Here is a 27497-nt window from a genome sequence, read left to right as displayed (position 1 = left end):
ATTTGTGTTTGTGCATCTCTGGCACCGTCTACAGTATCAGATGTTTTTTTCCTGAATCCTGATAACCGCTGTTAAATTCTGTGGTTTTCACCATCTTTTGGTAAAAAGTCTGTGTCATCTATGTAGCTGACACCATGTAGGACAAAGGCACCATTTATGCTTTTCTGTGACTGTGACAGTTTTTTCTGTGATACGTGAAATGATTTACCAAAATCTGACACAAATGCACAAGAAAACGAGTCATAACACAGTAGAACATGAGAGAAAACAATGAAACAAAGAAATCATTTCAACCCACCAAGATCGGGAAATGTCTGCTGGGTGTTTACTAGGTGACAAAACTGTGCTGTAAACACTATGCAGGACACAGTTGAATCCAATCATGTTACAATATGCTGCAGACAAACAGCATAATGATTTGATTTTATGGAGAGACCGACTGGACCTTATTGAAATGACATGAGGCTTTTAGTGTGGGAAAGTAGAAGATAATTAGCCATGTACAACTGTAATACCCAAAATGCTCTGTCATTGAACTGTTTTGGCACAGAGCTCCAGACCATAAATCGCACAATAAAATTACAATAATTATGACTTCATGATCAAAATCCTTTATAGGTTTTGTGGTTGTTTTGTCTGCAAGTGTCGTATCTGTTGTCATGTTTTTGTGTTTTGTGTAGACCCCAGGAAGAGTAGCTGATGTTCTGCATCAGCTAATGGGGATCCTAATAAAATGCTAAATCCTAGAATCCCAAGTTTGTTGTTAGGCATTTCATAGATCTCTGGGGACACAATAACTCATTTTTATTTTATTATCGTTTTATGGACAGTGCCAGACCCTGTCATTTCTGATTGAATTATGAATGAATATTTCTAATTAAAAAATAATAATTAGAAAGAAATTCCTTTGTAGACTACATTTCACTATATTAATTTTCATCAGTTTCATCAGTGCGCATTTTAGTTAAATTAGAATGCACTGTTGGTAAATTAGGGTGAGCTGTTTTCTCTGAGTAAAAGTGTGGACTGGTGATAAATAAATTTTGGTTTATTTTGTGGTGTGGGCAGAGCAGTTGCTTGGGAATTTTCTATTTAATTTCACCCCCCCCCCACCCCCACCCCCACCCCAAACAGTCTGACCCCTGTCCTTCAACTCTGCACGAGCCAAGACTAAAATGGGGAGTCTCTAAATAAAGCAGCTTTTAAGGGCTTCCCCTGGTACTCTCTCGTTTAATTTGGCGAAGCTGGTCAATAGTCCCGGCTGTGCAGGGGGTGTCACTGGGGCAAGGGGGAAAAGCTGCAGGATTATTCAGACCGTGTGGCTTTATTGCCTCATTAACGGCTGTTTGTTTGGCTTGTTGTGTCTGAGTGCCTGCCCCTACACCCGCTCCAGTGCCCTGCAGCTGAGAAAACTCACCATACTCTGCGCGGAGGTGGTCCGGAATGTGCAGTTCAAGGCCTTCCTTCTCCGGGACCTCCTCGAAGTCATCATCGTCGTCTTCCTCTTCCACATCACACGTGCCCGCTTTTACCTGGTGAGTGAGGAGGTCAGCTGCAGTTACGGCACAGTTCAGACAGAACGCATTGCACAGACAGACCTGTACAATCACACTTTACTGTATGCACAGAGCTCCATACACCAGTCATCACTCTGCTGCACAACCACTTTACTGTATGTACAGAGCTCCAAACACCACTCATCACTGTGCTGCACAACCACTTTACTGTATGTACAGAGCTCCAAACACCAGTCATCACTGTGCTGAACAATCACTTTACTGTATGCACAGAGCTCCAAATACCACCCATCGCTGTACTGCACAGACAGACATGCATGGTTACTCTACTAAGATCCTGGTCCTGAAGGCAACAGTCCTTTCCCTTCTCCTCCATGTGGGGAGGGTGTTCCTACCAGACAGGCCACTGGTAATACCATCTCAAGTTTGGCCTTTCTTTTTGTCTGGGGGAGCAATATGGAAAAATAGAAAAGACCCCTTAAGGAGAAAAAGAATGGTGGGAGGGGGGTCCCAGACACTGGCCCAGAAGGTCGAGAAGGACCCTGGTAACCTTTGCTACTCCCTTCTTGAGGGTGATGGGCCTGCTGAACCTGACAGTGCCATACAGTTGGGATCTCTCTTATATCTATCCAGCCCTGAGAGACTCTGCCTTCAGGACAGGACTGTCTGGGGCCGGGCTGACCTTAAGCTATAAGGTAATCATAATCTATTTGAGATCTAGCCAAATGGTAACGTTCCCCAGAGGCAATCCAGCTTTGGACCACCCAATAATTTAGTCAAATATACTCCATAATTCACTAAATAACAGGCAGAAAGAAATATCATGGATGTCCTCCCACCTGGTCTTTTATGTATTAGTGGCACCTGGCCCTGACTGAGCGCTGCCACCACGGATGCACAAACTCAGAGCATATAAACCATCTGTTCTGAGAGTGCTCCGTGGCCAGGTGGGTCTGAGGCTTTCTTTCCTGTCTCCCTGAGCAGATAGCTGCTAAGGTCATCCCTGACTGCTGAGGCCATCCTCTACAGTCTATCAAGAGGCAGCAAGACTATCGAGCTCCAGCATCAGTGGAGGATCAGCAACCCTGTCAAGCAAGCTCTGTGGGAGAAGAGTAACAAACCTAGTCACTCTCCAGAGGAGAATTCAAAATGTCCTCCAAGATAGCGTTCTGGTGGACTTTACAAAGAACAAAGCAAAGATCTAGCGAGAGAGAAATGGGGGGTGGACCATTGGAAATCATTTAGTCCACCACCTTAAGAGGGACACTTTCAACTGAAAAAGTTTTTTTTTTTTTTTTTCGCTGACCACTAGGGATAGCAAGCACATGTACAAAGACTTTCCTCAAAGACCTACGTCCTTGTTTTAGCCTATTGTTTTAGTTGTTTTACATTCCTTCTTTGAATTTTTGGTTTTGTATGTCTTTTAACTGCGCATGTGAATTTTTACATGGCTTTGAATCTGATGGTTTCTTGTACTGTTAAGTTTCACTTGTGATAATTTTTTGTGAAGAAATATTTTGTTCCTTTTTTATAAACTCCTGTGATGTGATGTGATGTATTTTGCCTTTTCTTGTTTTATGAATTTTAAGAGAATGAAGAACTTCATAAGAGATACACTTGTTCCAAAAAAACTTATTTAGAATAAATCACATATATAAGAAAAATATGTTCAAATATGTTGGAATTTTCAACTCAATAAAACCTTGCCTAAATGTATAATTATTATAAGCCAGTTTTAATTTCTCATGAAGCCTGTAGCTATAGCTTAAACGCGCTATAGTATAAATAAGAAATAATGACTAAGTTTCATTGAACAAAAGAAAACCTGGGACAATTATAACCATACCAACAATGACAGTCATGGCAATAAAATGACTCATAGATCAACTGTTGCTTAAACTATTTTGTCTTCAGTGGCACAGAACAGCGGCTGCGCTAGCCCATGATGGAATGCTGCATCTTTGGAACGGAGGAAATTTGCGTTTTACACTAATTCACATGCCTTCTGATAAAAATAACTATTTTTTCCATAATATGCCAACTCAATAATAACAATACATGGAGGTTATGTGGTTCATAATTTTATGATGACACTTGCAAAAGATGCAGGATGAAATAAACTACAAATAACGTTTTGGCTGCAAATCCACACAGGCTAATAATACTGATAAAAAAGAACACATCTTGCTTTCAATTTTTAATTCAAATTTATATATATACATACACACATACAAGAGCATGAAAATGGAATAACTATGTTTACAGGAAGCAGTGTATTTCTTTCCTGCATATCGGCTCTTTTATCTGCATTAAAGTGACTCCCCCCCCACAGAACAGGGATGAGTGGAGTACAACTGGGATCCTTAATTTGTTTAGGAAATGGCACTATAAGTTCAAACCGTTAATTAACCCCTTAGCGCACAAGCCAAATCTTGCCCATCCTTGCCCATTTAGGGGGTACCCTATTTAAACTTTGTAACTCCACAGAGACTTGAAAAATGGCTAAAATGAAGCAAGACATTTGTACAATTTACAATACTAATGTAGATTAGTTTATATTCATAATTTTGGAAGAAATAAAGTGCCACAAATGCAATTGTCTAGACAAAAAATCAAAAATGAATTTGCACTTTTTTAGTTTGCAATGAAATACTTAGAGATTGCATATATACAGCAGGTTAAACTATACTTGTGCTGGATCAAAAACTTCTTGACCACAAGTTCATAAAATCTAAGGGTGGATATGTAGAACTACTATAGATGTATGAAGCAAAAACTAAGCAGTGTACCCAGCATCTCCAAATCTATCCAAAATGTCTAAATTATGCATTGCTGTAAATCACAACATATTCACCTATTTCACTACAAATCAACTGTTTTGACTCAAGAAACTCACTGTTGCATCATTTTCAAGTGGGAATTACAAGCTTTCCATCAGTACAGTGGTCTAAAATAGCTAGGGTCCAGAAACATATCCAAAATCTCTCCAAAGGGGAATATAATGCTTTTTGTCCATTGAAAAGCATATAAATGAGTCCCTTATGAAGGTTAAAGATGAAACATTGATATCAGCTTTAAAAATAATATGTATTTCTATACTCTGTACTCTCATATGTTTTCTTGTATGGGGATGGGACAACGTCCACGACGTTTTGGCAATGTTCAAACACTCTCGTCATCACTGTTGTGTGCATCACAAAAACTACTAGACTTCCAACGAACGCTTACATTACAGTGTGAAATATCCTCATAAAATACCACTAACCTATTTAAAGACACTCAGTTAAAAAAATTACGCATATATCCGACATATTTTGAGCAGTAATACTTACATAGCAATGATGAAATCTTATCTGTTTTCAGTAGATAGACACAGAGACAGTAAATCAATGATATAGTTCTATCCGCTTCTGTCTTACACCAGAAAATGATGTCAGCTAGGTCTATCAGGGCGAGAACGCCGCAAACATCCTGTGTGATATTTATGGCAAGCCACTTTAGCTTTAATAGAGGATATCACAAATTCAAATTCTAACTAGTTAGAATGCAAATTCTTGATATCAGAAATTCAATTGTAACTAGTTATAATGTGTATTTCCGATATCAGAAATTCGATTTTAACTAGTTAAAATGCCAATTCTTGATATCGTAAATTCTATTTTAACCAGTCAGATTGAAAACATTTGTTATTCAGTGAGCAGCGTTTTTACTGCTGTATTGGCATATCTTAGGGCTATTGTCGGGTTTATCTTGTTGCTATGATGGAATACGATTTTTTAGTAGTGAAATAATATTTTTATAAATGCCAAGATAGATAATATTGTCCGTTATGTCATGTGTGGGGGGTGTAGTTGTAGATGAGACTGCAGGGAGGGGGTGCATGTTAAATGAATGACCAGAGCGACAATGGTGGCGCTGCGAAACTGTGTATTCAGTATAGTTGTCGTGTATCGTCTACTAATGAAACTAAAACAATGCGTTTCTGTTTTTAACTCATACTTTGGTTGCAGTAGCACCGAATGTCTGAGTTCAGTAATCTCGGCACGCCGGCGAGCCGACCACTAGGGGCTTTGCGCTAAGAGGTTAAATATTCAAAAGTTATTTTTTTCCAAGGGATTCAAACAAGTTAAATTATCGAACAAACTAACAGGCCTAGAACATACAGTACTCCAAATGTCAGCACATCCACTGTGTGGAAACACAAGAACAGTCATTTTTTCAACTTCATTGTACAATAACATCAGTTGGAGTCTCCACTGGTAGGTCCATCGTTTTGTTGGCCTCTGAATACTGTTTACCACAATACACATAGCCAACACACACAAATTTAGTGTTCTACATTTTGAAAAGAAAGCACCGCAGTTAACACACCTCATTTTTCTTTACTTACTGGTTTGCCCTGTTGCCAGAACTGAAAATTAGAAAAAATATTTCACTAGTCCTTTAACTAAAGCACAGCAATAAAAGAAATAAACTGGGTGAGTTTTTGTTGTCAGGAAACCACACTGAGGGTATGTTCATTCGATGGTAATAATTTCAAGAGGCGCAGTATTTACTGCAGAGGTACGGGAGTCGCTTCTCCCGCAGGAAACAAATCAACCCCCTCAAAAACACGAGCCGCATCTCCGCTTCCTTTAGTTTTCAGTTCAGTCCAGCAGCTAGAGACGCGCCTTATTTTTGCAGCGGTGTTTGTTTGCAGACGCTTTACCAAGGAATTAGGACCTAATCAGCGGCTCCCTCTGCGTTGATTAACACAGCTACAAGACCCACCTGGCCTCGGCGCAAGTCGGGAGATTTACAGCACCTGGAAAGGCAAACTCGGCAGAAACGCCGGGTGTGTGAATATTTTAATTCACAGCCTTAATGGAATTTCCACTTGACCACATCCAATTGTTTTTTTTTTTTTTGAGTGGTGGTCTATTAATTGCGACTGCACATATGAGAGCTGTTTTTGATGCTGAGAGTGGGTGGAGAGACTCAGCTGTTGGTTGGATTACAGCAAGCAAACCAGCATCTTTTTTGTTCCGGGGAATCCTTTAGCAGTGTGCTTAATACCAAAACAAGCACCTGGGGTTGTTCTACGAGTCCTTTAAATTCAAGAAAGAATATGTTTGGATGTAAGAACAATAAATCAGTCATGTATTTGTCAGACTAGTTTTGGACCATATTCCCATATTGCTAGCTGTTTCTGCACTACAGGATGTAGTGTAAAGCATTGGCCTACAGGTTGTTCTTTGATTCAGAATACATGCTTGTGTGATCATTGTGTTAAACCCTACCTTATATCAAGTACATCTATCAAACTTCCTGATGTATCAAAACATAATATTTAAAAACGTAAAATAGAAGTAGTATAGTATTACAGTAAAAAGTAATCTAGCAGTATTTAGCTACAGGCATGCTATGCGTTTGGTCCTCGCAACAGGCAAAACATTTAATAGAATTTACAGTGCAGTCCATAAGTATTTGAACAGTGAGACAATTGTTGTTGTTTTGGCTCTGTACTCCAGCCCATTGGATTTGAAATAAAACAATTAATATTTGGTTAAGTGCAGACAAAGTGTGCAACTGAAGTTAAGTGACAGCCAGTGAGAGATATATATAGATCGATTATATGCAACATCTTAGTTGCAAAAAACTGGATGTCATGGGAGCTCCAGCTTGCCTCCAGACAAGCTGAATAAACAGTATGGTCACTCCCCTGCTGGAGTCCCCATGAAATGGCACACCCTGTGAAGAGTCCTTACATATTTTCCTCAGAAAGATGGGAAAAGCAGCTCCTGGGCCTGAACATGCTAATCCTTGTCCTTTATTAACGGGGCCACAAAAAAAGGACTGGCGGGAATAAAGGGAGAAGGAAGCAAAGGTTTAAAGATCTGTGGATAAGCGCTGGGGTTCACCGGCTGGCGCGCAGGGCACGGGCGCAGGCTCCAAGGCCGCCCCACTGCTCACAGTGCTGATAAAGACTCCCAAATCCCTTTTGTGGGGGTGAGGCAGAGGACCATTCGCTTGGCCAGGCCATGATGCAGAAGCTGTAACCTCTGCGCTGCTGTTCGCCGCATTTCTTGGACTCACAATCGCTTTTTGGAGATCTGATGGGCACAAGGCCGCAGCACATATCAGATCAAGTGACATAACAGATTGGATTGGAAGGATTAAGCCTTTCTGCGCTGAAATAATTTCTGAATAGAAACTTGGGAAAACAATAAAAGTCCTGAGTTCTTATTGTCTACAAAATCCCTAAGCTCTCCTAGGACAGGCCTTGAAAATCCTTCATATTCCTTTACCTTTAATAACTTACTCTTAGCTGTTTGGCATCACTATTCCCACAAACTGCATTCTACCTGCTTTTTATCTTACCTGATTTTATCTCCTTCCCCAATGACATTCAATGAAGAGCTCAAGAGCTGTTGCAAACAACAATTTCACCATTTTTACCGAAGTAGTACTTTTCTGACACATGGTGATATATGACATTCAGAAAACATGTATTTATGACACTATATCAAAGACATATACAATGTATATTATTTACTACCACTTTTATATATGCGATTGTAAACTACTGACTAGTATACATACATAGTCATTTGAAAGTATATTCCACAATAAATGCATAAAAGTTCTTATATAATGTATATAATCTTACATATAAGGGATACAGAACCAGTATACAGTTTAGGCCAAAAGTTTACATACCCCTAGGTTAAAGACATTAAAACTCAATTTTTCACAACTGCACACATTTCGTGTTACCATACATTTCCTGTGTTAAATCAATTAGGGCATTTACTTTATTTCCATCAGAGGTCATTTCAAAATAATAGCTAAGAGACAGATTTATTTCAGCTTTTATGTACTATATCAGATTTTCAGTGGGTCAAAAATATACATACACTTTCTTAGTATTTAGTGGCATTGCCTTTTAATTGCTTAGCTTGAATCAAACGCTTGGGGTAGCCTTCCACAAGTTTCTCACAATACTTCGCGAAATGTTTTCCCATTCCTCCTGACAGAACTGGTTTAACTCAGTCAAGTTTGTGGGCCTCCTTGCTCGGACATGCTTTTTCAGTTCAGTCCACAAATTTTCTATGGGATTCAGGTCAGGGCTTTGTGATGGCCACTCCAATACTTTCATGTTGTTGTCTTTAAGCCATTTTGTTACAACTTTGGAGATATACTTAGGATCAGTGTCCTGCTGGAAGACCCAGTTGCGACCAAGTTTTAACTTTCCAGCTGATGTCTTGAGGTGTTGCTTCAGTATTTCTAGACAATCCTCCTTCCTCATGATACCATCTATTTTCTGAAGTGAGCCAGTCCCTTTTCCAGCAAAACACCCCCATAACATGATGCTGCAACCCCCATGCTTCACAGTTGGGATGGTGTTCTTCGAGTTAAATGCCTCACCCTTTTTCCTTCTTACATAGCGCTGATCATTATGGCCAAACAGTTCAATTTTTGTTTCATCTGACCAGAGAACACTCCTCTAAAAGGCTAGGTCTTTGTCCTGGTGATCACCTGTAAACTTTTTTATGCTGGTCTTGGAGTAGGGGCTTCTTCCTTGCGTGACAGCCTTTCAGGCCATGGCGATGTAAGATGGTGGATGTCGATACTTTTGTACCTGATGCCTCCAACTCCTTCACCAGTTCCATTTTTGTTGTCCTGAGGTTCACTTAAACCTTTCGGATCAAAGTTTGTTCAACCCTGGGAGTTAATTTGAGTCTCCTTCCTGAATGATGCAGTGTCTGTCTGGTTCCAAGATTTTTATATTTGCATTTAATTGTTTATACAGATGCTTGTGGTACCTTCAGTTGTTTGAAAATTGCTCCTAAGAGGAACTAGACTTGTGGAGGTTCACAATTTTTTTTCTGAGGTCTTCGCTGAGTTGTTTGGATTATCCCATGGTATCAAGGGCAAAAACGCAGTGGCTCTAAAGGTAGGCCCTTAAATACAGCCATAGGTGCCAATGAACTCCCAAATAACTCCTAATTATGACAATTGGCCAATCTGAAGCTTCTAAAAGGTCATTACATCAATTTCTGGAATCTTCCAGAATGTTTAAAGAGACAGTCAACTTTGTGTATGTAAACTTTTGACCCACTGAAATTCTGATATAGTGAATTAAAGCTGTCTCTAATCGATTGTTTTAAAATTACCTCTGATGTGAACAAAATAGATGCCCTAATTAACCCCTTAGCGCACATGCCAAATCTGGCCAATCCTTGCCCATTTAGGGGGTACCTTATTTAAAGCTTTATAACTCCAGATGTGAACACCACAGAGACTTGAAAATGGCTTAAATGAAGCAAGACATTTGTACCATTTACAATACTAGCTTAGATTACTTTATATTCATAATTTTGGAAGAAATAAAGCGCCACAAATGCAGTTGTCTAGGCAAAAAATCAAAAATGAATTTGCACTTTTTTAGTGTGCAATGAAATACTGGGAGATTGCATATATACAGTAGGTTAAAGTATACATGTCCTGGTTCAAAAACATCTTGACCACAAGTTCATAAAATCTAAGGGTGGATATGTAGAACTTCTAAAAATCTATGAAGCAAAAACTAAGCAGTGTACCCAGCATTTCCAAATCTACCCAAAATGCATTGCTATAAATCACAACAAATTCACATATTTCACTACAAATCAACTGTTTTTACTCAATACTCACTGTTGCATCATTTTAAAGTGGTAATTACAAGCTTTCTGTCAGTACAGAGGTATAAAATAGCTAGGGGTCCAGAAACATATCCAAAATATCTCCAAAAAGGAATATAATGCTTTTTGTCCATTGTAAAGCATATAAATGAGCCCCTTATGAAGGTTTAAGATGAAACATTTATATCAGATTGAAAAATAATGCAAAAAATATTGCCACACAATGCTGTACAGTACCTAAATGTGTAATAATTACCTCTTGTATGTATTTCTATACTCTGTACTCTCATATGTTTTCTTGTATGGGGATGGGACAACGTCCACGACGTTTTGGCAATGTTCAAACACTCTCGTCATCACTGTTGCGTGTATCACAAAAACTACTGGACTTCCAACGAACGCTTACATTACAGTGTGAAATATCCTCATAAAATACCACTAACCTATTTAAAATCATTCAATTTCAAAAATAATGTATATAACCGAAATATTTTGAGCAAATGCGATGAGAAAACTTTTGGTTGCGCTGACCTATAAAACGCTATTCCAAAAGCAAAATTAGACATGTTACACATCGTTAGAAAGCGTATACTCTCACCTACTGAATAAATGAATTGTCAATCAAACCAGACTGTACTAAAAAGGGCGACAACGCCGTAAACAACACGTGTGGTATTACACACAGCTATTTTGGAAGGTACACAGGCGTCACAAATGCGCATATATTTCACAAACGGATTGTCCAAGACAATATATGACCACTCAGTCTCAAAAGGGGCATCTCTACGCGTAAAACCAACAGTAAGGTTGTATATTTATTCAATATTTACTCCCAGATATTGACTGTAGAATGACATGGTATCATTTTTAAAAACTTTTTCTTGTTTATTTCATTATTCAATGAGCAGCGTTTTCACTGCTGTATTGACATATCTTAGGGCTATTGTCGGGTTTATCTTGTTGCTATGACGGAATACGATTTTTTAGTGGTGAAAGAATATTTTTAAGAATGTCAAGATAGACAATATTGTCCATTATGTCATGGGTGGGGGGTGTAGTTGTAGATGAGACTGCAGGGAGGGGGTGCGTGTTAAATGAATGACCAGAGCGACAATGGTGGTGCTGCGAAACTCTGTATTCGGCATAGTTGTCGTGTATCGTCTACTAATGAAACTAAAACAACCATTTCTGTTTTTAACTCATACTTTTGTTGCAGTAGCACCGAATGTCTGAGTTCAGTGATCTCAGCATGCCGGCGTGCCGACCACTAGGGGCTTTGCGCTAAGAGGTTATTAAACAGGACATCAGCAAAGAATTCACAGATTTCAGTTCCCTGGACCTTTAAATATGCATCTTAATGGAACAAGGGAAAAAGCAAAATGTATATTCTAATTACCATTCATTAATTCCAATGATTTAAAATTTCACATTATTTTCCTATTTTGGTATCAGGGTATTACTTCTTAAAGTGGAACTTCAACCAAAAAAATGTATATATTAGTTGATCTGTCCACCAATAATGGTCAAGAAATGTCAACATTTAAAACTAACAAATTTTTGAGATATCACTCTACAAATCAGGAAAAATATCTGGCACCCACACAAAACCCTCAAAAGCTATGAAAGTCAAAAATTCTCATGCTCCCCACCAAAAAACATAGGAAAGCAAACAGGATGTTTTACATGATTGGCTAACTATCATTGCCGGTGAAACATTACTAGCTGAACTGCATTTTTGATGAACCCAAGTAAAAGGATGAGGAACTGGGAAAGCCCAATAGACAGCCAGAATACAAAGCCGTTTTGGCCAACAATGACATGAAACCATGACCTGAACAGGAACTTGGTGTCTGTGTAGAAAATGTGAAGCCATGGTGACACAAGAGTGTGTGTGTGTATCCTGCAATGAACTGTGAGCAGCAGTTGCTCTACCAAGTTGAGTCCGAAGATGCACCATGCAATTAGAAGTGACAGTCGAGCGCAATGGGACAAGGAATATAGCCGGGTAAATATACTGACAACGAAACCACTCAAAAAACATACTACATTTCAAGGACTGGTGACTTTTTAAAATCATAAATCAAACCATACATTGCAAATAAAAAACAATGCCTTATAAACGAAAATGACTTCCTAAACAGATTTTCACATACCTTGCGCAAAAACAGATTTTCAGAAATATTTCCCACGAGGGTTGCCGAATTGCTCCGTTCTTTTGGCATGCGCAGTGATTCCCGTACAATGATTTTTTATTTGGGCGGCTTTAAGCAACTATACTTTTGTATTTGTTATTTTTTCTTTTAAATGTCAAAGTGAGTATCATTTCACTGCACAAGCTGCCCCTTCCTCTTGTAGACATCGCATGTAGGGCAGAGCAAACATAACTTGAAGGACAATCATGCGACCATATCTGCGCCAGGTAACAAAAACATTTTATTAATAATAATTAAATTTTTTCAAAATCGGTAAAATTTAACCATTGTTATGGATCGTTTTCTCAAAAGAACATGTCTTCTGCCCTAAGCTACAAGGCAAAGTTATCTATTTGATTTAGAAAAAAAGAAGGCTTGAGGATGAGGAAGGAGCAACTGCATCACAGATATAACATTACAGTTATAGTAACAGTGGTACCAAAGCCGGTTACTTTAACTGAAATTGATGAAAATCATCTGTTCTCTAGAAATGCAGGCATTTTGGATATCAGGCATCAATGACTTTAAAGCCCCAAACTTACGTTTAGAATTTCTAAGTGATTATATTACCCTCCAAATCATTCTGAAAGCATAAAGTTTTATCTATAACTGAGACCATTACTACTTAAAATTGTTTTAGTCTGTGGGTTGCTTTTTAATTCTGTTCATTCTGTGTCACCGGTACAAGTTGACGAGAAAAGTGCCGTATGGATTTCATTTTCATTTGGAGACACAGCCAAAGTAAAAGAATAAAGAAATACAAAAAAGTGGCATAACACAAAATACAAATAAAGTTCCCTAACCCTGGACTGCTGTAGCAGCAGTGTACAAAAATGTATTGACTGTGTTCCATTTATACCAACTCGAACCTATATTTAATGCTTCCATTTCAAAGGAATCGTATTTTGAAAGGCATGTTTTCATTACAATTAACAAAGGTAGTAGCCTAAATTGGCCTTGGGCAATTTCCTTCAGCGCAGGGCATTCAACCTGCGTAATGCTCAGCCCCTCGCACATTATATCATTTCGCATATTATTTACAACGGCTTAGCAACAAAAAGCAAACATGCATTTGCTTTATTCTGTTCATATTAGATGAAGAAATATCCTCTATTTTAATGCATTTAATCATTTTTTTATTTTTATTTTTAAATATGATGAATTAGTAAAGTTCCCACACATAACCGTGCATACATAGCCTTTATGAGAAAATAAAAAAGATTGAGCAGGCACGTATCCGACTAGTTATGGATCAATCCATTACTCGTACCCACCCCTAAGTAAAACTGCAGCTCATTGTGAATCTTAATCTTTTTGTTTGGTGGCAAGTCTGCACTCTATATTATAGGCAAATGAAAAACTTGTTTATATAAAAGACATAACGGGGAGTGGGGAGATTCTGTATCCTGCATATTTTGCCCACCACCAGGTCTAAACTTCTGATGTGCACATTTTCTCCATGAATATAATCCTATGATCCAGAATGCACCATCAATTTAAGTCCAGAACACTCCCAGCAAAATGAAAAAGTACACAAGGATTGTGGGCAATGTAGGCATTTCAAGTCAAAGTCAAAAAGTTTTAAGTCAAACGGCATTTCAGATGCAGGGCAAAAAAAGCAAGTTCTCTAGACAACAACAAAAATGTAATCTTCACTTTAACCTTCCAACAGTAGAAGGAAATAAATAAAATAACAGAATGCTAAATTAGGGTTAAGTTCCTCTTTAATATTGACGGTAAAGTGTGACAAGCTGTTTACAGAGCAAGTAGAACAAAAGAAGTGCATCAGTTTGTTGAAAGTATAGTGCCTAAGGGGAATTCTCAAGTTATCATGCTGGCAGAGTGATGTAAATTACTTGAATATGGATGTTTACTGTGTGTTGATAGAGTGGGAATCCCTCTACAGTACTCATCTCGACATAAGCTATGATTTTTACCAAACAGACAAGCGTCACACTGTCAGAATAGGAAACACTTTGCCCTACCCCAACCTGCACCCCAACTTCAACAGAATCTATGACATCAGTGAATGGTAAGGAGCAATGGACCCTCCGCCCCCCTCCCAAATACAAAGCCACCCACACGGTCTTGCACATGCATGCACACTAAAGAGGGGAAGAACAACAGGGGCTGGCAGCTCAGTGCAGGTTGTGTACCACGGCTCTCCATGCATGCAGCCGGACTGCAGGTAGTCCGTGCGTGCTCATCGATCACTGGGACGCTGTAAGTTCCGTTATCACCCTGACACTAATCAAAAGAGAGGACTGTCGCCGCCGCTGACCTGTGAAGCCGCCCAATTACGCTCCACGGGAATGACAGGGGCACTTAACTTCCCGCCGTGTAAATGACCGCCATCAATCTCCTCCGCATAACAATGAGCCCCAGAGCTGAAAATGATTTTTTGGTATAGAATCCCGGCCTGGAATTTATGAAAGGTGAAAAGCAACCCAAGGCTTCTCTCTCTCTCTCTCTGCTGGCGCTCAGCCTGTGGGGTAAAGCAGCAGGCCCATCAAACGCTAAACAGAATTTATGCCTTTTAATTTACTGAAAAGGTAGCCACTAGCGCTACAATGCATAACAGAGAAGACTCATCTTTTTAAATATAGGGGTCATTTTCATAAAACATAACCCATACTGCAGGTGCCCTTCGCTACTGAGGGTGTCGTCTGTGACACTGTTATTCCAGAGCACTTTCTCTATGGCATTCAGGTGCACAATCCCTTACTCTATTTCAATTTCTACTGATGGGCGAACATTTATCGCAGCACCGTTACATCGTTTGTGCGATTTCCTGACTCCTGGTTATGAAGGCAGCGGATTGAGGTTTAAAGCATATTTGTATGAGGCCCGATTATCCCGTCATTGAAACTCTTCTCCAAGGCAAAACAATGCTGCCAGCATGTCAAGCAATGACACCTGTAAAGATACGACAGTCCTGTAGGACTCATGGCTTTATTAGTTTGTCAGAGAACGACAGAATAATTTTCTCAGTGTTAAATATTTGCATTGGATTAGGTTCATTCCAATAAATATGTATTTGGTTATATCAAATGCAACTGAATCTACTGAATTTATGTGCAGAATCGTGGATTTCCAGCTTGTATCCTCTGTCATAAACTGGAAACCTATGGAAATGGGCTTCAATTACTGTACTTAAACACATGCAAAACCTCACTCTGAAAATAGGCTATTCACTTTCCTCCAAAACCACAAATGATTTTTAAGCACCAGGAAATGGCACAGTTCCATTTTTATTTTGGTTCTGGAATCACAGATGTTATTTGTCTGGTGTATTCATACTGTGCAAGTATTAAGACTTATATGCAAACGCCAAATAAAAATTTCTGTGAATCCATATCTGTACAATTCATACTGTAGCTGAATGCCAGGAACTACACACTGAGCTTTACAGACCTCAGTTGGAATACCACACATGTAGTGAATCCATGTGGGGAAGCCCCACCACGCTCTCTCAATGAACAAACATGCTGAGCAGGGATATGAGCACTGTTGCATGCTGCATGATGACCGTATAAGAATATGACCACCATCGCATGCTTCATGAAGACCATATAGGAATATGACCACCATCGCATGCTGCATGATGACCATATAAGAATATGACCACCATCGCATGCTTCATGAAGACCGTACAATAATATTACTTCTGTTGCATGCTTCACAAAAACCAGACAGGAATATGACCACTGTCGCATGCTTCACGAAGACTGCACAGCACCTGCTGCAAAGCAAAATCAATGTACTCGACGCTCGTTTTGTGAACTTGTGATTGTGATTATGCTCATTTCCTACAGCCTTCCAAAGTCCCCTGAGAGTGGGCGGGGGAAGAAGACAAAGTGCAAACGGTAACTGTGCATCACGCAGCATCTGTGCATTATTCCATGCTACCATTACACTTATTCATCCGCTACGGTGCCCAATGGCAGGGCGCGAGATTAAAACTGCTACTTTGTTTTTACGGGTTGCGATTTTTAATCCAAAACAGTTATTTCTGCCCTGATAGATTAAAAACCGAGGGAAAAAGATTACCGTTGCTCGTGAAATTCCTGGTCAACAAATGGTATTTTATTTTTAATGCACTTTAATTCTGCGGCGATAATATCAAGGCTGCCACCTTGAAGAGTCAGGACCATAACTCTCCTGTAGGGGTGTGTGCGCTGGAGAATTAGCTTCTATAAGAACGCTTTCTGCTGACACAAGCCAAGTGAAAGCCCGACCCTCCTACGTTGAGCTTCACTCTGAGGCTTTTTACATTAAACAAAATAGCTCCGGCACTGAAAAAATTTGGACGATTGAAATCCATGGGGCATTCCATAAAGGAATTTGATTTCCCAGGCCATAGCATTGCGGCATTTTAGCAATTCAATTGTGACAAGCTAAAGGGAGCATGCAAGTTTAATACAAATACACAACTAGGGAAGATTACGGTATCCACAAAGAAATCTTTTTGCATTTCTGTTCATCTGATCATTGAATTGAAAGCAATTTAATCTGCACATTCTTAAAACATAAATGATATGCCACATTCTTGGAAACAAAAGTCTTTTTTGTGCCACTAAGCCCCATAACATTTAAAAATCTTTCCAAAACGTTTTGAGATTATGCAACACCGTTTCTGGAAACTGCTAACACATTGTCCCAAAGACTAGATTAATCAAAGTGGGGCCTTCTCTGGATACAAACATACACCAAAATTAATTTACTGGATTAAAAATATCATCCAGACTCTGCATTTACTGGGACCCTACTGCGACTGGGCACTGTGACAAATAAAGCAGGATATGTGCAGCATTGCCCTTATGTCAAGATGTGCAGTGTATTTTCCAAAAACTGGCGTATTTTCAATTTAAATATAATTCAAACTGTTTGGAATGTAATGCGATTAAATGTGTTCCATAAATTTTGTACCAGTCAGAAAACTACCAGACAGATTGTCTACTTGTCCTATAGATTCTAGGTGTGAACTGTTTACTTGTACCTGATGTGCAAAAATGGTATGCTAGCACTTTATGTCATACTGTTATTCAGAGCACTGTGGAACTCTAAAATGTTGCAAAACTCAATTTCCCCAAATTCCCATAAAACATCAAATAAATATTAGACTTATTTCATGTTAAGCAATAACAATAAAGGTACACCCCTAAGAATGAACAAAAACATGAACAATTTAAGTCAAATCATAACTGCAAGGTTAACTCCTTTGATACATTTTCAAAAGCCTTGGGTGCCTTGTAAGTTCTCTGAAAAGGCAGTTGCCAATTGTTCCACATTACTCCAGACAGCAGTACCCTTGTGGGTTAACCAGATCCCCAAATGCTCCTCCATGCATCGAGCTCACCAGGGAGCCTCACGCAGCCAGGGAATACTAAACGGGACGCAAAGCAAACGTTGCATGGCTTTAAGGCTTCCTCATACCCTCCCCCCCCCTCCACATCCTATCACCAACGTGGAATATTTAATTCTATTTCTCGGCAGGCTGGCTGGGCCCATTGTCCTGCACACCTGAGTTATTGGTTTGCTGTAATAATTTGCAAGACCTTCCAGTAAGAGAGGGTATTAGCATATAAATAGCAGATGCACGCTGGCCCATCACAGCTGAGTACGTTTAATTTTTAGTTTATAAGATCGAATGGGTTTTTAAATGCATAGCCATCAAACTTGCCAAAAGACAAATGAAGTTGAGAGTTCAGTTGTCCAAGGCTGCTGCCAATGATCATTTTTTAAAAGGATAACAGACTTATTTAAGGAGTGCACCAGCATAGCACTTTCCTGGGCACAAAGTCATTGAGATTGCTTACAGAGTTAATTAGACCATACAAAATATATTGGAAGGGCACGCGGAGCAATGTCTTTTTTCCTGGTAAGTGGGGGATATTTAGCCAGAACATCATTATCGTACACCACCTCACTCATAGGTAGAGGGAAAGGGAGTTGCCGCAACCAGCAGGTAATCCATGAGGTTCGCCCCAGAATGTTGAAGCCATCCCCACATGATGGGCTGAAACATCTCTGTCCATGGAGGAGGCCCAATAAATATCAAGCATAGCCACCATTGGAACATTTCTTTTGTTGGCAGTAGGATGTGGCCTTTTTGAGTTTAATGGGTTTTTATTTGTCAGACAAACAAAGCAGGCCAAACATTATGGGTCCAAATAATGATCAGCATTATCAGAACACAACTTTAAATACGATCCATAAATACAATTGATATCTCCAAGTGACAACAATATAGTCTATTATGGGCTTAAAATAACCTATACAGCCTCAGTAACTCAGAGCTTTCACTAAAATCAAGAGTAATTGGTGCATCTAAACAGGCATGGGGTAAATAAGCCCCGCTCCAAACCGTTTCTTCAAACCATCCTGATCTTGTATCAGTAACACACACTCAAGTGTGGTAACGCTATGGGTGATGCGCTGATCAGAGGGGAGCTAGAGAGAAAGCAGCCCAGCCGTCGATTAGAAGCACAGCGGCACACGCTGAAAGCCCCTGCTGACCCGAGGAGGGTGGAGAACAGGGGAAGGGTATAGTCTTGCGTTTTATCTACGGCTTCCCAATGAAGAAAAACACAAAGGCACATCAATTACTGCTCTTCCTACCGTGCCGATAAGATGCCTTATCTTGGTAAACAATGCCATATTCGCCAATGGTGCATGTTAAACTCGCTCCGGTTTTGGGGAGTTGAGAAGGTGCATGCTTTACAAATTCTCTGGTCTTTACACAAACCCTCCAGTGACTGATAATTAAAGAGGCAGAGATAATATCCCAAAATCTCGCCAACAGAGGAGACAAACACATCAGTCGCATCCATCTTTCCTCACACAGCCAGAGCAGCGGTTGGAGCGAGACGTGGCTGCGGGCATTGTGGGAAGGCGACCACTGGAGAAGAGAAACTGTGCAATGCTGCCATCAGCTGGGTACACCATCCCTCGCACGCACGCACACACACACTCACACACGCACACACACACGCACACACACCCACACACACACACAAAATGGAGCAATGGATTTTATCTTTTGTTCTGACTAGTAGATGTTTATGCAGAATCGTGTTGAAGAATCAGCAGCATGTTTGCAAGGTTTTAATCTACTCATCAAGCATGGCAGTTGTGCCTTACAGACCTAAGTGATCAACTTTTTTGCCGGGGTTAAAATGCCAGTCCATTCAAAGCTTGAATCCATTAGTTAAGACAGAACACCACGTACAGGTGTGTGGCTCTGACTTGGACAATCAACGAATAAGCTGGCTTTGCTAAGACAATATCATCATTTCGTTCAATTTATTAAATACTCCATACAGGAACATCACTCAAAAACAAACAAATATTTACACCTCTATATTGCATTCAAAGGGGGACAATATATTCCAGTGCTGTAGTGTGAGCAAAAGTAATAATTTGGAATAAATAAAATTAGGCTGTTACTAAGGTAGATGTTACTGTAGTTGCCTCCATAAATATGGTTCAGGTATTTAAAATGTAAACTCCATGAAAGGGTTATTTTCTGCTTTTCTAAAAACTTCTCAAAACATAAGCACAGCAAAATAATTGACATTTAGTTTAAAACAGTAACATGGCTTAAATAATGAATAAATTGATAGTTTTAAGGTTTAAAATGACCTGTAGGACTTACCAAGAGACCAATTACTAATACCTACATTAATAAACCTTGATCACATGATGAAATAGCTGGCCTATCACATGATATTTGTCAGACCATTGCCCTCACCAAGTAGAAGCTCAACTGAGTGCTGACCAATGTCTACCCAAACATAAGGCCCAAACATTCTATAATTTCACCTTTCAGTTTAGAGAGAAAAATCTTCTGGTTTTATGGAAGAATTACATGTATACAGAAATTTCCTTCCAATACACAGCAAAGAAAATACACCACTGAAACAATGCCAGAAATAATCTCAAAATGCTTCTGGAGTTTTACATCAGCAACACATGGACCGACAAGCAGAAATGATCAGTGTCCCATTATGATTTTTCGTCACTTTCCACCCCTAATCAGCGCAAATTTATTGCGTCGAAAAAGCAATTCCGTCTGTGTCAGAACGGCGATAAAACGAATAAAGTAATGGAATGCTTTTAAGGGGAAAGAGAAAAAACTAATTATGATAAAAGACTTTGGGTTGTTGCTTTATCACAAAGCAAAGGCTCTCTGCATTGGAAATGGAGGACTGACAATGATAAACCCATATGGAGAGGAGAGCGACACTTTGTCACTGTCACTCGGCTCCACTCCCTCAAACCTCTGCCTCCATGGCCCAGCTAAAAAGGGAAATCAGTTGTCATAATAATGTGCCTCATAACTGCTCCCCGCATTACAGTGAGGATGAGATTCACTCTCCATTACCGCTCCATGCTGCCTGTTCCCCTGTTTATTACATCCTAATTCTTTCTGCTGTAATCCATAACAGCATTCTTCAGACTCATTTATTTGGGCTCTACTCAAATCTGGACTCTCTCCCTGTAGTGCCCGCACACAATTGCACATCTACACGCATGCACCTAAACTTTAAAAGCCATGCATACACACAGGTAACTGCAGGCACTTCCACAAAAACACTGAAATATAGACAGATGTATAAACACTCACCAAATGTGGAGAAAAGGTGATGTTTCTGTCTAGCTATACATTCTTATCACTACTGTTCCATTTTTATAACTGCCAAAATAAATTCATAGGTCACAGGTCATGCTTCATACAGCTCTTGACTCATGTTTAGGTCACAACTCCAATGTCAGAACACCTGCATTCATTTTTGGATGACCTGAGTTTTGACCTGGTTATTGCTTATGCTGGGTTCCGATATGGTAGGATGGTGCCCTCTCCTGGTAAAAAATGACAATGCAACTTGTAATGTGACCAAGTGGCTTAATCAGGAGCCAAAATAACTTCCTCAGTCAGATAGATGTGGAGTTATTAAGCATTCATTATGGTACCTGTGTGGGTGTTTGTGTGTACAAGTGTCTGCATCCATGTGAGACAATGACTACATTTGTGAACAACTGAGTGAGTCAGCAGGTGTGAGTGCTAAGTTTGACAGTGAGCAATTAACAATAATTATTATTTAATTCCTTGAATTAATATAGTGTTTTTCTTACACCCAACATGCTTCATAGTGTTGAGGGATAAACTGTCCACAATCACCACCAATGTATAGTACCCCCCCGGGGTGATGCATGGCAGCCATTTTGCTCCAGAACCACACATCAGCAGAGGAGGAGAGAACGATTTCAGCTAATTAAACTGGGGGACAATTAGGTGGCAGGTTGAGAGAGCCAGGATGATAACTTAGCCAGGACACCGGTGAACCCCCAAATCTTTGCGATAAGTGTTGTCGGATCTTTAATGACCACAGTAAGTCAGAAACTCGGATTAACAACTTATCCGAAAGGTCTCCTACAGCACAATGTCCCCATGACTGCACTGGGGCACTAGGGTAGTATGGCTGCTCAGTTGTGTTTTAGTAAGGGTGTATGTATGTGTGTTCTTGTGCATGTGAGTAAGCCAGAGAGGCAGAGACTGAAAGAGAGACAGGAAGAGAGGGATACCACTCAGACAGCTGCTTTAGCATCTACAGTGCCTGTAAAGGTCATAAAGCACTTTGCTCAAAAGTGTGTTAATATCCCAGTTGGACTGCTTGTGCGCTTTCAACAAGTTTGCAGGTCTCCTTGCAAGCATCCACATCCAATTCTGCAAAACATCTGATCTAGATTAAAAAACAATATGCATCTTCTGGCCTGGAGACAACAGTCGCTCCTTAGTAAAAATATGGTCAGAATGCAGGCCAAAGCAGAGTAACACTCACCACTCGGCGCTCTCTCCTCCTGTACTCGATGTGCAGCTCCTTGTGCTTCTGCAAAGCCTTCACTAGGCCCTTCTTCAAGTCCAGTGCACGTCTGAGGAGCACCTCATTCCCTCCAGCCTTGGTAAACAGCTGAGAGAGATGACACTGTCAATCTGTCTCTCCTACCCGTCCGTGTCTGTTCTGCTCGTGTACCAGGCCTTTAACTCCAGCACACAAAACTCCTGCACCTATACAGCATGTGCTGTGTGCATCTGCATGAGCTGGATACTGCCTGTTACTGAACTCAGTTCTGAATGACTATTACAGGCAGTCATTCCTGAGCCCTGTTCCAAATGCACAGTACCTACAGTACTTTCAGCCAGGGCTAAATGAGAGTGTAGGAACTGGTTGAGCTGTTTCCAAATACACAGTTCCCATGGGAGTAGTAATGGTTTTAGCAGATTCTTGATACACAGTATCTGCGGGTGTAGTAACCACGTGAGCCCTGTTCTAACTACACAGTACCTGTAGGCGTATTAACAGTTTGAGCCCTGTTCTAAAATGCACAGTTCCTTTGGGTGTGGTAAGAGTTTGAGCCCTGTTCTAAAATGCACAGTTCCTTTGGGTGTAGTAACAGTTTGAGCCCTGTTCTAAATACAGAGTTCCGGCTGCACCCAGTTGAGCGTATGGATTGTTCAAATCGTTTCCTGTAGCTCACAGGCAGTACCTTAACCCAGGATTGGACTGCAGGCAGATGCTTTGTGCTGATGAGGCAGTGCAGGTCACGCATGGCGTTGACCACGGCCTCATTGTCCTCTGTTTCCTTCACACTAACGTCTGGAGTTGCAAAAAAAAATAAAAATAAATAACATTGAAGTTTATACATTCTTAGTGGATTTGAATGTAATGTATACAATATAAACGTATAATGTATAATTGTAATAAATTTAAACACACAGGCAAAAAAAAATTTTTTACATGTTGAAATAACTTACTTTTAATAATTACATCCATGAAATAGCAGCACTTGCTGTGCTCAATATGACAGCTGACACATCTCCAGCACTCAATACAGTTGCGCGCCATATAGCCAGACCAAGGCATAATAACAATGCATTTCCACCCAATGCACACCCAACTAACACCATTTACAATCCCCTATTCAGGGATTCAGTGCTGCATTGTGAACTTTATTCAGAAACATGTACATTGGTACATTCATATTTGATTGCGCATTGCACAAACAATTCAACAAGAAATTTGTAAATATAAATAAATAAATAAATAAATAAATAAATAAATAAATAAATAAATAAATAAATAAATAAATAAATAAATAAATAAATAAATAAATAAATAAATAATCATTTGTAGGGCCAGGAATCAAACAAAGAAATTATGGCTGAATAAAACAGACTGAATGCTTTGTAAACACTAAACATGATTCAGCATCAAATTTTAAAACAGTTAAAAAATGTAACTTTTACTTTTTACGCACCTGTTGAAATGTCCAGGGCCAGGCTGTACGTGCGTGACATCAAACCTGTGTTTCGAATAAAAGCGTCTTGCTCTGGAACCTCCTCCATCTCTGACTCCTCTTCACTGCTCTCTTCTTCCTCCTTTTTTGTCACCTCCTTTAACTCCTCTGCTCCCTTATCCTCCAGGTCTTTACTGCAACAAGGCCTCTCATCATCAACAGTGGAGACCAGGGGCTCCTTGTGATGCCCTGGGGGCATGGAGGCTGGTGATGGAGAGGCAGCTGTTGGTTTCAGACTGCCAAGGTTGAAGTCTCCCGGGTGGGGCGTTAGGAGCTGAATGCAGTTCTCTACCTCCGTCAAGCACTCCTCAATGTCGGGTATGGCCTCTGAAGTGGGAAAGACAAACATGATCCACTCAGAGCCAGAGCCAGCTTGTCCTTCCACAGCACCTGACATACAACTTTTTTCACTTCATTCCACAAACTCTAAAGGCCATTTAGTGGTGGAAAATACAGTATGTTGCATCTAACTGAGCATGTTTTCTGAGGTATACTTCCAAATACTTGTTGATTTCTTTTTGGAAAACCACTCAAAAAATGTATAGTTGGATTTATTTAACCCCTTAGCCCACATGCCAAATCTGGCCAATCCTTGCCCATTTAGGGGGTACCCTATTTAAAGCTTTATAACTCCAGATGTGAACACCATAGATACTTGAAAAATGGTTTAAATGAAGCAAGACATTTGTACCATTTACAATACTAACTTAGATTAGTTTATATTCAAAATTTTGGAAGAAATAAAGTGCCACAAATGCAACTGTCTAGCAAAAAATCTAAAATGAATTTGCTTTTTTAGTTTGCAATGAAATACTGGGAGATTGCATATATACAGCAAGTTAAACTATACATGTCCTGGATCAAAAACTTCTTGACCACAAGTTCATAAAATCTAAGTGTGGGTATGTACAACTAATAAAGTTCTGTGAAGCAAAAACTAAGCAGTGTACCCAGCGTCTCCAAATCTATCCAAAATGTATAAATTATGCACTGCTGTAAATCACAACATATTCACATATTTCACTACAAATCAAATGTTTTGAATCAAGAAAATCACTGTTGCATCATTTACAAGTGGAAATTACAAGCTTTCCGGCAGTACAGTGGTCTAAAATATCTAGGGGTCCAGAAACATATCCAAAATCTCTCCAAAAATGAATAAAATGCTTTTTGTCCATTATAAAGCATATAAATGAGCCCCTTATGAAGGTTTAATATGAAACATTGCTATCAGGTTAAAAAAATAATGCAAAAATATTGTCACACAATGCGGTACAGTACCTAAATGTGTAATAATTAACTCTTGTATGTATTTCTATACTCTGTACTCCCGTATGTTTTCTTGTATGGGGATGGAACGACATGAAAACAATTTTCAACCGTCCACCACGTTTTGGCAATGTTCCAACTCTTACGTCATCATTGTTGCATGCATCACAAAAATGACTAAATTACCAATGAACGCTTACATTAGAGTGTGAAATATCTACATTATATAATACCACTAACCTATTTAAAGACACTCAATTAAAAAAATAACGTACATAACCAAAGTATTTGGAGCAGTAATACTTACATAGCAATGTCAAAATCTTATCTGTTTTCAGTAGATGGAGACAGAGACAGGAAATCAATGATATAGTATCCGCTCCTGTCTTACACCAGAAATCTATGTCAGCTAGGTCTATCAGCAAACATTAGCTATGCCCAGAAGTCCTCAATAATAATAATATTTTCCAAGAAATTGCGAAAAATCGTTGACAACGTTTTGTCAGGTGCAGTGTCTTTTACTGCTACCACATAGTGAATACGTAAGCAGACCTGCCAACCTTAGGAAAATATTTTGAGTACCACAATAGTCAGTGTAATGCTTAGTTCACATGCTTTCGCACCACTTCGCTTTGCACACAACAGTCTGCAAGAAACACAGACACACACACACAAGCCTTTCTTCATAATTCTATTTTTGACTGTAGAAGTGATCAGGCAAAATTGTATAATTTGACCTGGTTCTAAAATATCACTTGCACTGCACTGGGCTATATTATGATATACTTTCAAGGCAAAAGTTTGAGTACACCTGCTTAAAACAATTTTTTCATGATTAATATTTTATTATATGATATGTGTGCTTATACAAACTGATAACCATAAGTGAATTGCATTCACTTATTTAATAAAAATGGAAATAATTTATTTTGTATCTTGTAACATATGTTTTCATTTTCAAGTATTTACAGAAACTTATGTTGTAATGTAAAAAAAAAAGGTTATGTTGCGATGTAAAACACTGTCAATTATGAATAAAACCAAGTTTCTGTTCATGATTTCCATTTTTATTTAATAATTAAATAATTGAATCAGCTTATATAGGCACACATCATATAGGCCTAATGAAAAAAATAGTATTCAATTGAAAAATTATCTAGGAATGTAGGCTTTTGTAACTAGAGGTTTAGCCAAATTATTACCTGAAGCTCCTTGGTGGCTAATGTCAAAATCATAATTGCACAATGTGCAAAATGCATGGTGCGGAAGTTTTGAGGGGCGGAGGCACGGCCATTGCTCCTCATATTTTGCGAGGAACTTCTGGGGGGGCATGGACTGGCTTCTTTTTAGTAGGTCTGCTGCTCTCTCTCTCCTTGTTAGTATCCTCGTCATCTGATGTCATATTTATTTTCTAACTGCAAGGCTGGTCGGATGATTGGCTGCAATAATAGGAATTATTTGCTACGTTAGCAGTCTATAGTGAAACACCTTTGCAATAGTCAATTTACTCCAACAGAGCGTTCGCGATTCAAAGTTTGAACAGGGAGCCTCCGTAGCGTTTGAGTTACTGCAGCTAAATTACTCCATCAGTTATTCACACGTCTCGTAACGAGGCTAAATCGCATGCGAGCTACTACTACGGCTAACTATATACACAGATTTATCTCATTAGGATATACCCCTTGAAATGCATCATCTCCTGAAGTTACCAAACATGTTTTACCGTTTTTTATGTTAACATTACGGTCACATTTTTGTGCTTGATTATTATACTCCCCACTTCCCATTTTACCTCAGCAATGCAGCGTTGCGCCTCGGCGGATAATAAAGTACCGCTGCGTATCAGTGGATGTTAAGTGGGTCGGGGAGGGGTTACAGAGCCACAAGCACAAGGTCGTAGCATCTGGTTCAATCCGAGGGATGTAGTTTAAATACCGAATAAATGTACGGAATTGTTTTGTATTTATTGGTTGTTTTCCGTATTTAAATCTTTTTTTTTTTTGTGTAGTTTCAGCTGGCATTTCGTACCTGCGTATTTTGACCAAGAATTGCGTGGTTGGTACACAAAATGCGTGCAGGTTGGCAGGTCTGCGTAAGTGAATGCGATGATGAGAAAACTTTTGGTTACGCTGAGATATAAAACGCTATACCAAAAGCGAAATTAGACATGTTATAGATAGAAAGCTTAGTTAGAAAGCTTATACTCTCACTTACTGAATAAATGAATTGTCAATCAAACCAGACTGTACTAAAAAGGGCGACAATGCCGTAAACAACACGTGTGGTATTACGCACAGCTATTTTGGAAGGTACCCAGTCGTCATAAATGCGTGTATATTTCACAAACGGACAACTCAGTCTAAAAAGGGACATGTCTACGCGTAAAACCAATGGGAAGGTTGTATATTTATTCAATATTTAGTCCCAGATATTGACTGTAGAATGACATTTTCATTTTCATTTCATTTTTGAAAACTTTGTCTTGTTTATTTCGT

General features: G+C 39.4%; 1 protein-coding gene across 3 annotated transcripts in view; it reads right to left on the bottom strand.

The window, feature by feature from the left end:
- uvssa (UV-stimulated scaffold protein A) overlaps nucleotides 1-27497 on the bottom strand; it is an 86307-nt gene that overhangs the window by 13639 nt on the left and 45171 nt on the right. For 2 of the 3 annotated variants that reach the window (XM_035424831.1, XM_035424830.1), the window contains exons 5-8: nucleotides 23695-24060; nucleotides 22924-23033; nucleotides 22218-22346; nucleotides 1418-1532 (exon numbers count right to left, since the gene is read on the bottom strand). In XM_035424831.1, the coding sequence (XP_035280722.1) occupies nucleotides 1418-1532; nucleotides 22218-22346; nucleotides 22924-23033; nucleotides 23695-24060 (720 nt within the window). The remainder of the gene's footprint in view (nucleotides 1-1417; nucleotides 1533-22217; nucleotides 22347-22923; nucleotides 23034-23694; nucleotides 24061-27497) is intronic. The other variant, XM_035424832.1, reaches the window with a different exon arrangement.

The sequence above is a fragment of the Anguilla anguilla genome, chromosome 7, assembly GCF_013347855.1.
Source record: "Anguilla anguilla isolate fAngAng1 chromosome 7, fAngAng1.pri, whole genome shotgun sequence".
NCBI lineage: Eukaryota > Metazoa > Chordata > Actinopteri > Anguilliformes > Anguillidae > Anguilla > Anguilla anguilla.
Note: the sequence above shows the minus strand (reverse complement) of the source record. Positions and strands in the feature narration are given on the sequence as shown.